The 12,661-nt window shown below is 40.0% G+C and overlaps 1 protein-coding gene across 3 annotated transcripts in view; it reads left to right on the forward strand.

Moving 5' to 3' along the window:
• The window catches only part of agla (amylo-alpha-1, 6-glucosidase, 4-alpha-glucanotransferase a), an 82,750-nt gene that overhangs the window by 38,572 nt on the left and 31,517 nt on the right, over positions 1-12,661 (forward strand). For all 3 annotated transcript variants that reach the window (XM_067989993.1, XM_067989994.1, XM_067989992.1), the window contains exons 14-23: positions 575-738; positions 1,474-1,575; positions 3,196-3,351; positions 3,498-3,648; positions 6,573-6,697; positions 6,848-6,957; positions 7,050-7,184; positions 8,833-8,963; positions 9,961-10,097; positions 11,393-11,526. In XM_067989993.1, coding sequence (XP_067846094.1) covers positions 575-738; positions 1,474-1,575; positions 3,196-3,351; positions 3,498-3,648; positions 6,573-6,697; positions 6,848-6,957; positions 7,050-7,184; positions 8,833-8,963; positions 9,961-10,097; positions 11,393-11,526 — 1,345 coding nt within the window. The remainder of the gene's footprint in view (positions 1-574; positions 739-1,473; positions 1,576-3,195; positions 3,352-3,497; positions 3,649-6,572; positions 6,698-6,847; positions 6,958-7,049; positions 7,185-8,832; positions 8,964-9,960; positions 10,098-11,392; positions 11,527-12,661) is intronic.

Here is a 12,661-nt window from a genome sequence, read left to right on the forward strand (position 1 = left end):
ATATTCTGGGTTTGTATATTATGCTAGCTGTGTGGGTGATTTAAGGTGAACCAAAATGAGTTATGAAACCTCAGCTAATTCACTCAACCTTAAAATACATTGGATTCTGTGCATGGACACCCTTGGCTTTCTTTATTTTGGTGTCACTTACCATCAGTAGAGTGGAGAGCTATGGACTATTGATTTCAGTGTTGGGGACGCAATTTAATCAGTGAGTTGGTTTGTATAGTTGCACTAGTATTTCATCCCTCTTCCCCTGACCCCACCCAGCCAAATTTACTAAACCAGATTTAATTTTTGTTTTGGGAACTTTGTTCATTCCATTTGGAACTGCATAAAATTTGTGCATAATGTCTTCCTGTTAAATTAGCCTAATACCAATATTTATAGTTTCCTCCCAATGACTGTACTCTGATTTTCACAGGTTTGCAGTAAATTTCCACTCTAAGATTTAGTGAACCTCATGAAAAGAAGATAATGTGCTCAAATTTTTTTAGAACATTTTTGCGAAACATTTCTCATGTACTGTATAATGATGAAACTTCACACTTTTTATGTGTGTTGTGTACTACAGAGGCAATGAGTGCAGGTGACAGCCATGAGGAAGGGAGGCTGGTTTACCGTTTTGGAGGAGAGCCTGTTGGATCTTTTGCACAGCCATCTCTAAGGCCTCTCGTACCCAGCATTGCTCATGCTTTGTTTATGGATGTTACCCATGATAATGAATCCTTGATTCAGGTACAAAATATCATTAACATTTATCGTTAATGTTTATCAACAAACATTATGTTTGGAAAACAAAAAGTTGTTCTTATAGCTTTCCTGTCCCCAGATTATAAAGAGCTGAATATTTTGTATATTTTGTCCATTAAAACTCCTGTATACTACTAATGTGAGCAAGTGGTATATCTCTCCCATCAGTCACACACATGTTTTATAACACGTGCAGATTAGTATAAAGTAGTATCTGAATGTTTAAATTCCTCTGTTTTAGCTGGTGAATTTAGAAATCTTTAATGTTGTCCATTTTTACCCAATAACTATTTCACTATGCTTCCATATTCCTGTAACTGAGCAGGGCACCTGGACTGCAGGCATCAGCCCTGCTGTCTGACCAGTGTTTATGTGTAATTGTGTGTCTTTTGAAATAATGTGAGTCCTTTAATTTTTCTTCCCCAAAGATGGCATGCATCACTGTTATTAACCATTTAATCTTATATCTGGGTAAGAACTAATGGAGCTCATTAAGTATTGATGAGTTGAGATTGGGGTCAAACTTGCTGTTCTAATATGGCGTTCACTATGTTGCTAAAACTACTAGGACATTCCTTTTAATGTTGGAGAGAATTGCTTTTTAAAAATGCTCAATTTATCTTTTCATTTTAACATGCAAACTACATGTATGAATTTCCACTCAAATCAAAATGCCTATTAATCTTGATTATGCATCATTTCTTTCCTTTGTTTTCACAGCATCGCTCTGCTCAAGATGCTCTTCCAAGTTCAACTATTGTTTCTATGGCATGCTGTGCCTCAGGAAGCACAGTGGGTTATGATCACCTAGTACCCCATCAGGTTTGCTTGAAGGATATTATTTTGTGTAAAATGTTTTGAATATTTGCAGTTTTTAATGTTGCGGTAGAACATTAATTTTCTGTGGTCTTCTGTTAATCAGAACACCCCACAAAAAGCAAAGTGTTCTTCATTCAGTTATTCCTATTATGGGATAATAGCATTGTGGGGAAATAAACAAGTACATATTTTATATCTTTCCAGTAATGGGGCTTATTATCCTTCTTCTATCCTCTTCTCTCCTGAAGTCCAAGGGACACAGACTTGAACATTTATGACGGACAACTAGTTTAGTCATTCATCACCAAGTCTGGTTGGACCACATAAAGCACTATCGGGTCCTGCTATCCTCTGCCAAGACTACTCACTCCCCATGATTATCCTGGAATGCAAAGATAATCCCCGGCTTCTCTTCTCTACCATTCGTCTTCTTAAACCCCTCTCCCCTGCCTCCTCCACCTTCACCTCCAACAAGTGCGAGGAGCTCATGGACTTTTTTATCACTATGATTGAGACCATCTGTTCAGCTGCCTCTTCCCCATCCCTCCCTTCCCCTTGTCCACCAAGCCAAACTTGCCCCAAGGTTTCCCTCCGCCCTAGCCCTGAACTTGTATCTTTCTCTAGTTTCTCTCCTAACTCGCCTCATGCCCTCTCCGAGTTCATCTTGTCCATGAGACCAACCTCCTGCTCTCTCGACCCTATTCCCACTAAATTGCTGACCATGCAACTTCCTTTCCTAGCCCCAGTGCTAGCTGATATTGTAAACAGTTCCTTCTCCTCTGGTACTGCCCACCTTCCTTTCAAATCTGCCATCATCACCCCCATTTTCAAAAATACCCACTCTTGACCTTTTTGTCCTGGCAAACCATCACCCTATCTCCAACTTCCCTTTCCTCTCCAAAGTTCTTGAACATGTTGTTGCCTCCCAAATCCATGCCTATCTTTCCCACAACTCTATGTTTGAACCTCTCCAATCAGGTTTCCGCCCTGTCACAGCATTGAGACGGCCCTTATCAAAGTGACTGGTGCACTATCCCTCCTCATTCTTCTCAACCTGTCTGCAGCCTTTGACACGGTTGACCACACCATCCTCCTCCAACGCCTCTCCGTTGTCCAGCTGAGTTGGGACTGCCCTTGTCTGGTTCCATTCCTATCTCTCCAGTCGTAGCCAGAGAATCTTCCGCAATGGCTTCTCTCCCTGCTTCCACACCGCTACCTCTGGAGTCCCCCAAGGATCCACCCTTGGGCCCCTCCTATTTCTCATCTACATGCTACCCCTCAGCGACATCATCTGAAAACATGACATCGGATTCCACGTGTGCGCTGACGACACCCAGCTGTACCTCACCGCCACCTCCCTCTCGACCCTTCCATTGATTTTTTTTTTCTGATTTGTCTTGCTGCTGCTGTTGAGGTATTCAGATCTTAAAATCCCACTTTGTTGTGTGACTTAGCAATTACTACCTGCCTTCCTCTTTCCTGCCTGATCCCAGCAATATCATCATTAAAGTCCTAAATTAGATTGTGGCATTTAAAATATAATGCACATATTTTGTGTATTTTAAATTGCTTTCGATACTTTCTGGTCAACTGTATCTGTTCTCTACTCTTGTACGTTAATAGATATCTGTGGTTTCAGAAGAGAGGCTGTACCCTAAATATGATTCTAATGCACATCCAGATAATCCAGGAAAGGTCAATCAACAAAGTGGAATCATTGCAGGAAAACATGCAATTAACAGACTTCACCGTGAGCTAGGGGCTAATTTCTTCAATCAGGTATGGAAAAGTCCAATTTTCTGTTCTTTAAATTTAGAAACAGGATTCTAAATCAGATCTCTTCATTATGTGCTTTGAATGAATTAAAAAGCTGTTGCACCAAGTTTTTGAGACCCATATTCAAACGTAGTTGATCTACATTTTAGGTGTATGTGGATCAAGTTGATGAAGACATAGTGGCAGTAACACGACATTGCCCAAGAACCCACCGCTCAGTAGTGGCTGTGTCACGCACTGCATTTAGAGACCCAGCAACATCTTTCTATAAGTCTGATCTACCTTCAATGTGTATCCCAGGTAGTGTTTCTGCTTTTTAAATACATTTTTAAGGTGATGGCTAACGGTATCTTACATGTCTTTAATAATTTAATATTAGTTCTTTGACAGCATGATAACTGGGGCAATTTTTAATCTTCATTTTAAAAGGCAAAAAGGCTTCCTGTCTTTTGAAGAAAAAAGATATATCCTACTTTTATTAAATGAGCTTGGTGCTTTTTTAAAAAAAATGTTTGTGTAATTATTTACTAAATACACAAAGTGAATAATGTTTACAGTAGAATCCATCCCTTTCCCTCATGTAAAATACCTCTTCCTAAGAGGAGATCTTCCTATTTGGGTCTTTGGGCTGGACAGCAGAACCTCGTGTGACCTCTCCAGCCAGCTTGCTGCTAGTATAAATTTGGGTGTGCTTTCAGCAACACCTTAACGTATAGTGGGATTTGGATCTTAAGCTGAAAGTGAAACTTTTTGTGTTGTAGTCCTGCTGGAATTGGCATCTAGGACTAATGTAATGTAATCATGACAGACCTGCTTCATACATCACACAAGGGATATCGAAACTGTTGGAGTAGGGGCCAGATTGATGTTCCACAATTAGTGTAAAGGGCACATATGTTAGTGTTACAAGTTTAAGGTCTTGCTATGGATATTCTGTTAGGTACAACGGTGCCAGTCACTACCGTTAGCAGTCTTGAGTGCTTTACATTTACTGGTATGCCCGTACTGCCCAAAATCTAACTGCAGCGGCTTCTCTTCCTGCTCCCACACAACTTTGTAGTTTTAACTTTGGAGTCCCCCAAGGATCTGTCCTTAGTCCCCTCCTATTTCTCATCTGCATGCTGCCTCTCGGAGCCATCTTCCGAAAACACAATGTCAGATTCCACATGTATGCTGATGACACCCAGCTCTTCCACATCACCACCTGCCTCTTGAATCCTCCACTGATTTTTTTTCTGATTTGTCAGGCTGCTGTCCCAACATCCAGCATTGGATGAGCAGAAATTTCCTCCAACTAAATGTTGGGAAGAACAAAGCCATTGTCTTCAGTCCCCACCACAAACTCCATTCCCTAGCCATCGACTCCATTCACCTCCCTGGGCACTGTGAGGGTGAACCGAACTGATCGCAACCTCAACGTCCTATTTGACCCTGAGCTTCCATACCCTCTCCATCACCAAGACCGCCTAATTCCACCTCCATAATATTGTCTGCCTCAGCTCATCTGCTGAAACCCTCATTCATGCATTTGTAACCTCCAAACACGACTATTCCAATGCTCTCCTAGCCGGCCTCCTATCTTGCACCCTCTGTAAACTTGAGCTCATCCAGAACTCTGCTGCCCATATCCTAACTCTCACCAAGTCCTCTCCCAATACCCCTGTGTTCACTGACCTACATTGGCTCCCACTTTGGCAACACCTCAAATTTAAAATTCTCATCCTCCTTTTCAAATCCCTCCATGACCTCGCCCCTCCCTAATCTCCGTAACCTCCTCCAGGCCTACAACCCTCTGAGATCTCTGCTCTCCTCCAATTCTGGCCTCTTGCGAATCCCTGATTTTCATCGCTCCACCGTTGGTGGTTGTGCCTTCAGCTGCCTAGGCAGGCCCTAAGCTTTGCAATTCCCTCCCTTAATCTCTCCCCCTTTAAGTCACTCCTTAAAACCTACCTCTTTGGCTCGGTGTCAAATTTTGTTAGAAAACGCTGCTGTGAAGCGCCTTGAGATTTTTTTACTACGTTGAAGGTGCTGTATAAATGCAAATTGTTGTTATTTCACTTAAGATGATCTCCACAACTGTTTGTTCTGTTGTGGTATCTGGCATTTCCTCACAAGTAGAACAAGTTGGTTCTTCCACTGTCCCTTGTGGAATATACTTTCACTTGACTTATCTATACCTTCCCCATGTTGATGAGTTATTATTTGGAAACTGTAACTTAATTTTATTAAACATCAATTCACCACCTTTTTGTTTTTGGAGAAAATCAAAATCTAACAATTTTGTTTCCTTCATTTGATGTCAACATAAGAGAAAGTTCAATATTTTCCTGAATAGAACAACAATTTTGAGGTATTCAGATCTTAAAATCCCACTTAGTTGTATTACTTAGAGCCTGATCTGCATATTTAAAGAGGACCTCGCCAGCTTGGTGTAGGTAAATTGCAGGCGGTTCAGGAAAGAAGTGGTTTCTGCCAGGCAGCGGAATTAAAATCAGGATCGATGTAATTCTATGTCATTGATTTATCCATATTGCATTGATCTGTAATCAAAACAAAACATAGTACATTTATAAAGAGAGAAGCAAGAAAGAACCTCCATTTATATAGCACCTTTTCCACCCTCGGTATGTCCCAAAGTGCTTCAAAGCAAATGAAGTACTTCTAAAGTTAATTCACTGTTGTAATGAAGACAAACACAGCATCCAATTTGCATGCAGCAAGGTCCTGCAAACAGCAATGAGATAAATGATCAGATAAACTGTTTTCGGTGGTGTTGATTGAGAGATAAATGTTGGCCACGACACTAGGAGAATTCTCCTACTCTTTAAGTAGTGCCATGGGATCTTTTACATTCACCCGAGGTGGTAGACGGGGTCGGGTCTCGGTTTAATGACTCATCCAAATGACAGCACCTTCAACAGTGCAGCACTGCCTCAGTATTGCACTGAAATAGCAATCTAAATTATGTGCTCACGGGGCTTGAACCTATGATCTTGTGACTCAGAGGTGAGAGTGCTCTCAGTGAGCTCAGGCTGACACCTAATGTTATACTTTCTGATATTATTGTAAAATTTTATTCTCGGCGTCAAAATAATCCTGGCTGTAGCATAATAGTGTACGGTTTGCTCCTAATAAGAATATACCTACTTGTCTTGTACTCATTTTCTTCTTATGTTTTGACTAAATGTACTGAGAAAATTCTATACGAACCACCTTTATTACAGGTAAAATAGAAGAGATTGTGATGGAGGCCAAGACAGTGCAGAGGAAAACCGATCCATACAAAAGAGATGAGCATTACATTAATGGATTGCCTCAATATACGGTGGATATCGAGGAACATCTTCAGGTAAAGAGCACATCCTTTTTTATAGCATTATGTAGATCTATAAATTGTTGTGGCAACGGCAGATCAGAACACTTGTGTTTTTCAGTAAGTTACTAACATAAACAGTATAAGAATGTTTTATGAAAAGCTAATTCCATGTTCATTTTCCAGTTAAATGACAGCAAAATAATTAGAGCAGAGGTAACGTCTAAAGATCGCAGTGACTATGTCTATGAAATTAAGTTTGAAAACTTTCCTCCTGGAAGCATCATTATCTTCAGGTAAGTGACAAATTATGTTTATGCATATTTCAATTAAATTTATGATGAGTTTCTGTAAAGCATTCTATATTTCATAATCATACTCTTTGTAGGGTGAGCCTGGATCCAAATGCCCAGAAATCAGTTGGAATACTCCGCCATCATCTCTCTCAGTTTAATCCTCATTATAAAGCTGGCAGTATACCTGATGAGAATACTTCGACAGTGCTGAGTACTTCATTTGCATCGTAAGTAGCAGATTTTCTTTGGTGCAGTAGTAGTGTAGATGTACATGACTCAATTTCAAAAATTAAAAAAACTCTTTGAAAACACAACTTAGAACATTATTTACCAGAAAGAAAGAAAATAGTTGAACTTGGAAACCATTTTCAGGATAGCTGCAGTTGGCACTTTAAAAATACTATATTATAAATAGGAAAATGATAGAGATAATATAGAACTGGAGTTAAGATGAGGTTCTCCACCTGAAACAATTTTCTGATGCTGACAGATCTGTTTTTGTTTTGGATTTGCCATTTGTTTTTTTTTTTGAACCCTTAAAAATACAATTTCCTGATATTTTGCTCACCGACTATGTGCATATGAGTGTGTCTTTCTCTGTCTCTCTCACTCAGATGTCGCGCTTTAGACAATTTTTAAAAAATAGTTTGTCTACTGCTTTTTCTCAGCTTGGCAAGCTGGCCCCTCTCCAGGGCTTGAGCCATGAATTCAGAGGCAGCTGCCAGTTCCCCTTCGACTTCTGGGTGTGCCTATTTAACATGCAGTTAGGAAGGCAAATGGTATGATAGCCTTTATTGCAAGGGAGTTGGAGTATAAGAATAAGGAGGTCTTGCTGCAATTATATAGGACTCTGGTGAGACCGCACCTGGAGTACTGTGTACAGTTTTGGTCTCCTTACCTAAGGAAGGATAACCTTGCCTTAGAGGGGGTGCAACGAAGGTTCACTAGATTGATTCCTGGGATGAGAGGGTTGTCCTATGAGGAGAGATTGAGTAGAATGGGCCTATATTCTCTGGAGTTCAGAAGAATGAGAGGTGATCTCATTGAAATGTATAAAATTCTTAGAGGGCTTGACAAGGTAGATGCTGAGAGGCTGTTCCCCTGGCTGAGTCTTTGAATATATTCAAGGCTGAGTTGGACAAATTTTTGATCAGCAAGGGAGTCAAAGGATATGGGGAACAGGCGGGAAAATGGAGTTGAGGCCAGAATCAGATCAGCCACGATCTCATTGAATGGCGGAGCAGGCTCAAAGGGCCAACTGGCCTACTCATGCTCCTATCTTTTACATTCTTATGTTCTTATCCCTTATAACGTAGTTTCCCTAGACTTGGAATCATCCCGTTCCTCTTCTCTAAACCTTTTCTAATGCATCAAGTAGCTTCTATTTATATGAGTGTAGCTCAACAATTGTACATTAAAGTTTAACCAATTTAACAGCATTTCTTTGAATGGAGATTACTTCGTTTTTCCTCATAAGCACCAAAGTAAAAGTAAAATGGACCCTCACTTATAGTAGGACTTCAATTCTGCAGGATGTTATAAAATATAATCAGAAATCACATTTCTGCTTTAGAGTTTAGCAGACTGCTTCTGTAGGCCTCAGTGAACTACTGGACCCATACAGCAATGTATTAAGAATCTGGGTTCTTCCCAAAGGGAAGCATATGGTGTATACTTTTATTTAAACAAATATTTACTTAGTCTTTTAGTGTTACATGGCAGTTGTAACTGAGTACTGTTGAGATATATGTATAAGAAAATACAACTACTGATCAAAAGATGTGAATTATGCCTCGTTTTGAAGCCAATGTGCTCTTACTATAATTGCAGTATATTCATGTGTCTCCTGTGATTTTGTTTTTTAAAAACCTACAGCGTTGCTGCCGATCTTACATTGGCTGACCTTAACCTGTTGCTTTACCGATGTGACTTTGAGGAACAGGAGGATGGAGGAGGCTGCTACAGTATTGCAAATTTGGGACCCTTGAAATATGCTGGCTTGCAAGGTACGTGGATCCTTGGTTGCATTTATACAAATAGTCAGACCAATTGTGAATTAATATATGGAAACATTTAAATATTGCATCAGATTTTGTGAAATATTTATTTTATGGTTTTTGGGTTTAGTTTTAAAAATGATGGCAGAGCCATTCATAGATGAGCTGGATTAGAACATTTAAAAACTAGTACTTGCATTTTCAGGAGGGAACTTAATTACAGGGAGGGTTGGTGGTGGTGGTGGTGGGTAATGCCACAGCTGGTAAAATGGACACTTTAAAACTTGGGATACTGGAACTTCCCAGGAGGCTCAGCTGGTTAAGCTCGTGAGTAACTGAGCCATACAGCGCAGGAAGATTCCAGGTTCAATCCCTGGTCATGCTGAGTTGGCTGATCTCAGCCAGGGCAGCAGTTAGAGGTTGTAATTGACTTCGCTGTCCTTACGTTACAGAAGGGAAAATCAGCTAAAGTTTCTGCTCCTGAATGCCGTCTCGCTGCCCAATTTCCACATGTGTGGATGAGGCTGTAAAGTGATGCACCTCACCATTGATTAGCCAACTAAACACTCACTGTTCAGGCTTACACTGAAGAATGATCATTGGGTGAGGTATTAAAGGGCACGTAACGACTGTATTTCAGCAAAGTGTCCATGTCTTGAGACGCAACAGTAGATAATTGGTGGAAAAAGGAAGACAAGATACTGACCTGCTGTAATATCTGTTGGAAACACTGGATGGCACCAGTGAACTGCATTGTGTTCTTCATAGATCAAGTCCCAAACAAATTAAACTTGTACTTTATATCACAACCTTATTATGTCTTAGGAGGTTTACCATAAATCTATATAAAAATAAACTGGCCCTCAAAATTTAATTAATGTTTTCTGGGTGTTATAATTCTCAAGTTCAATCAGTACATCATAGGTTTTTTTGATGCAGTTAAGGAATTACCTTTCTGAAAACCTTTCTATAGCATATGTGACTGAGACTGTTGTGCTTTACTTAGGGTTTGTGTCAGTACTCGCAGATATTAGACCTAGGAATGACCTGGGACATCCTTTCTGTGAAAATTTGAGGGCTGGAGACTGGATGATGGACTACATCAGTAACCGTTTGATTGCACGTGGTGGCACTCTTGCAAAGGTATAAGCTGAAGTGTTGTTTTGTCTATATGTAGTGGCCATGCCTTCAGCCGCTTATGCCCCCCGCTCTGGAATTTCCTTCCTTTTAAAACCCTCCAACTCTCCACCTCCCTTTTCTCCCTTAAAACCATCCTTAAAAAGCACCTCTTTGACTAAACTTTTGGACACCCCTCCTAATATCATCTTTTGCTCGGTATCCATTTTTGTCTAATTATGCCTGCGAAGTGCCTTGTGATGTTTTTCTACACTAAAGGCACTATATAAATGGAAGTTGTTATTAAACAGTAGAAAATAAAAGCTCTTGCATCATTTTAATAAAGTGTGGGCCTTTGTAACTAAATTGTTGGGCATACACTGCAATCCTTCTAAGGACTTAATATTTTTCTCCTAAGGGCCTAGCACTGAATATTGAATTAAAAGTGCAGAAAAACAAGAGCACTTAAGTTCAGGCACTGCTTGTGTCTTTGCAGAAATTCTACTGCAGTGTTCAAAGATTTAATCTGACAGTGTCAGCTGTGGCTCTGTTGTAGGACTCTCATCTCTGAGTCAGAAGGTTATGGGTTGAAGTCCCACTCCAGAGACTTGAGCACATAATCTAGGCTGACACTTGAGGGAGTACTGCACTGTCAGAGGTGCCGTCTTTCGCATGAGATGTTAAACCGAGATGTTAAACCAAGATGTCTGCCCTCCCAGGTGGACATAAAAGATCCCATGGCACTACTTCAAAGAAGAGCAGGGGAGTTCTCCCCAGTGTCATGGCTAGTGTTTATCCCTCAACCCACATCACTGAAAAAAACAGATTATCAGGTCATTATCACCCTGCTGTTTGTGGGACTTTGCTGTGTGCAAATTGGCTGCCATGTTTCCTACATTACAACAGTGACTACACTTCAAAAGTAGTTTTAGCTTTAAAGCGCTTTAGGATGTCCTGAGGTCATGAAAGGCATTATATAAATGCAAGTCTTTTTTTCTCTGATCAGAAAAAAATGTCTTGAACTTGTAAATCAAGGCAATTTTACAATCAAAATTAGAAATTGGATCTCTAATATTTTTTTAAAAAACCTATGTCAATTTAGTGAAAAGTAAAGATTTTAAACCGAGTGATTGATTACATTTTGAGGTAGATCTAAGAATATGTTTTAATGGTTCATTATGTTCTAGAAACCCTTGTGTTATTGTAAGTGCAGATTTCTGTTCGTGGCTTGTGATTAGAAAAAGTAAATCAGCTTTTGAGTAACACTACATATTGTACTAGAAATCGAGCGCACTGTATAATTAATTTCTCTTTTCTACCAGGTTGGTAACTGGTTTGAAGCAATATTTGCTTATCTCAAATGCCTTCCCCGCTACCTTATCCCATGCTACTTCGATGCAATCCTTGTCGGGGCCTACACAACTCTTATGAATATAACATGGGAGCGAATGTCAAGGTGAGTCTGATGTTAAAGCTAGAGCACAAATATATTAATGGGTGAAGTGTTATGATAGAATCTTTTACCCCTAAAACCTGCATAGGAATCTAGCCCAGCTAATGGTCTCTACTAGCCATACTGGATTCAATGATGAGTAATGAACCAGAATTAGTTAACTACTTAGAATTACATAGAATGTACAGCATAGAAACAGGCCATTTGGCCCAACAGGTTCATGCCGGTGTTTATTCTCCACATGAGCTTCCTCCCACCCTTCCTCATCTAACCCCATCAGCATATCCTTCTATTCTTTTCTCCCTCATGTGTTTATCTAGCTTCCCCTTAAATGCATCTATGCTAATTGCCTCAACTACTCCTTGTGGTAGCGAGTTCCACATTCTAACCACTCTCTGGGTAAAGAAGTTTCTCCTGAATTCCCTATTGGATTTATTAGTGACTATCTCATATTTATGGCCCCTAGTTCTGGTCTCTCCCGCAAGTGGAAACAACATCTCTGCGTCTATCCTATCGAACCCTTTCATAATCTTAAGGACCTCTATCAGGTCAACCCTCAGTCTTCTCTTTTATAGAGAAAAGCGCACCAGCCTGTTCAATCTTTCCTGATAGGTATAACCTCTCAGTTCTGGTATCATGCTAGTAAATCATTTTTGCACCTTCTCCTGTGCCTCTATATCTTTTTTATAATATGGAGACCAGAACTGTTCACAGTATTCCAAGGGTGGTCTCACCAAGGTTCTGTACAGTTTAACATAACTTCCTTCCTTTTCAATTCTATCCCTTTAGAAATTAACCTGGTGCTTTGTTTACTTTTTTTTAATGGCCTTATTAACCTGCGTCACTGCGTTTAATGATTTGTATATCTGTACCCCCAGATCGCTCTGCTCCTCTACCCCATTTAGACTCTTATTATCCAAGGGATATGTGGCCTCATTATTCTTCCTACCAAAATATACCACCTCATTCTTATCTATATTGAAATTAATTTGCCAATTACACGCCCATTCTGAAAGTCTTGCTGTATTTTATCGCAGTCCTCCTCTGTATTAACTATAATCCCCAATTTGGTGGTGTTAACAATCTGATAAGAGACATCTTGCCAATAGTGACCATTATATGATTGAGTTTTTGCATT

Source organism: Heptranchias perlo, chromosome 9 (genome assembly GCF_035084215.1).
Source record: "Heptranchias perlo isolate sHepPer1 chromosome 9, sHepPer1.hap1, whole genome shotgun sequence".
Classification (NCBI taxonomy): Eukaryota; Metazoa; Chordata; class Chondrichthyes; order Hexanchiformes; family Hexanchidae; genus Heptranchias; species Heptranchias perlo.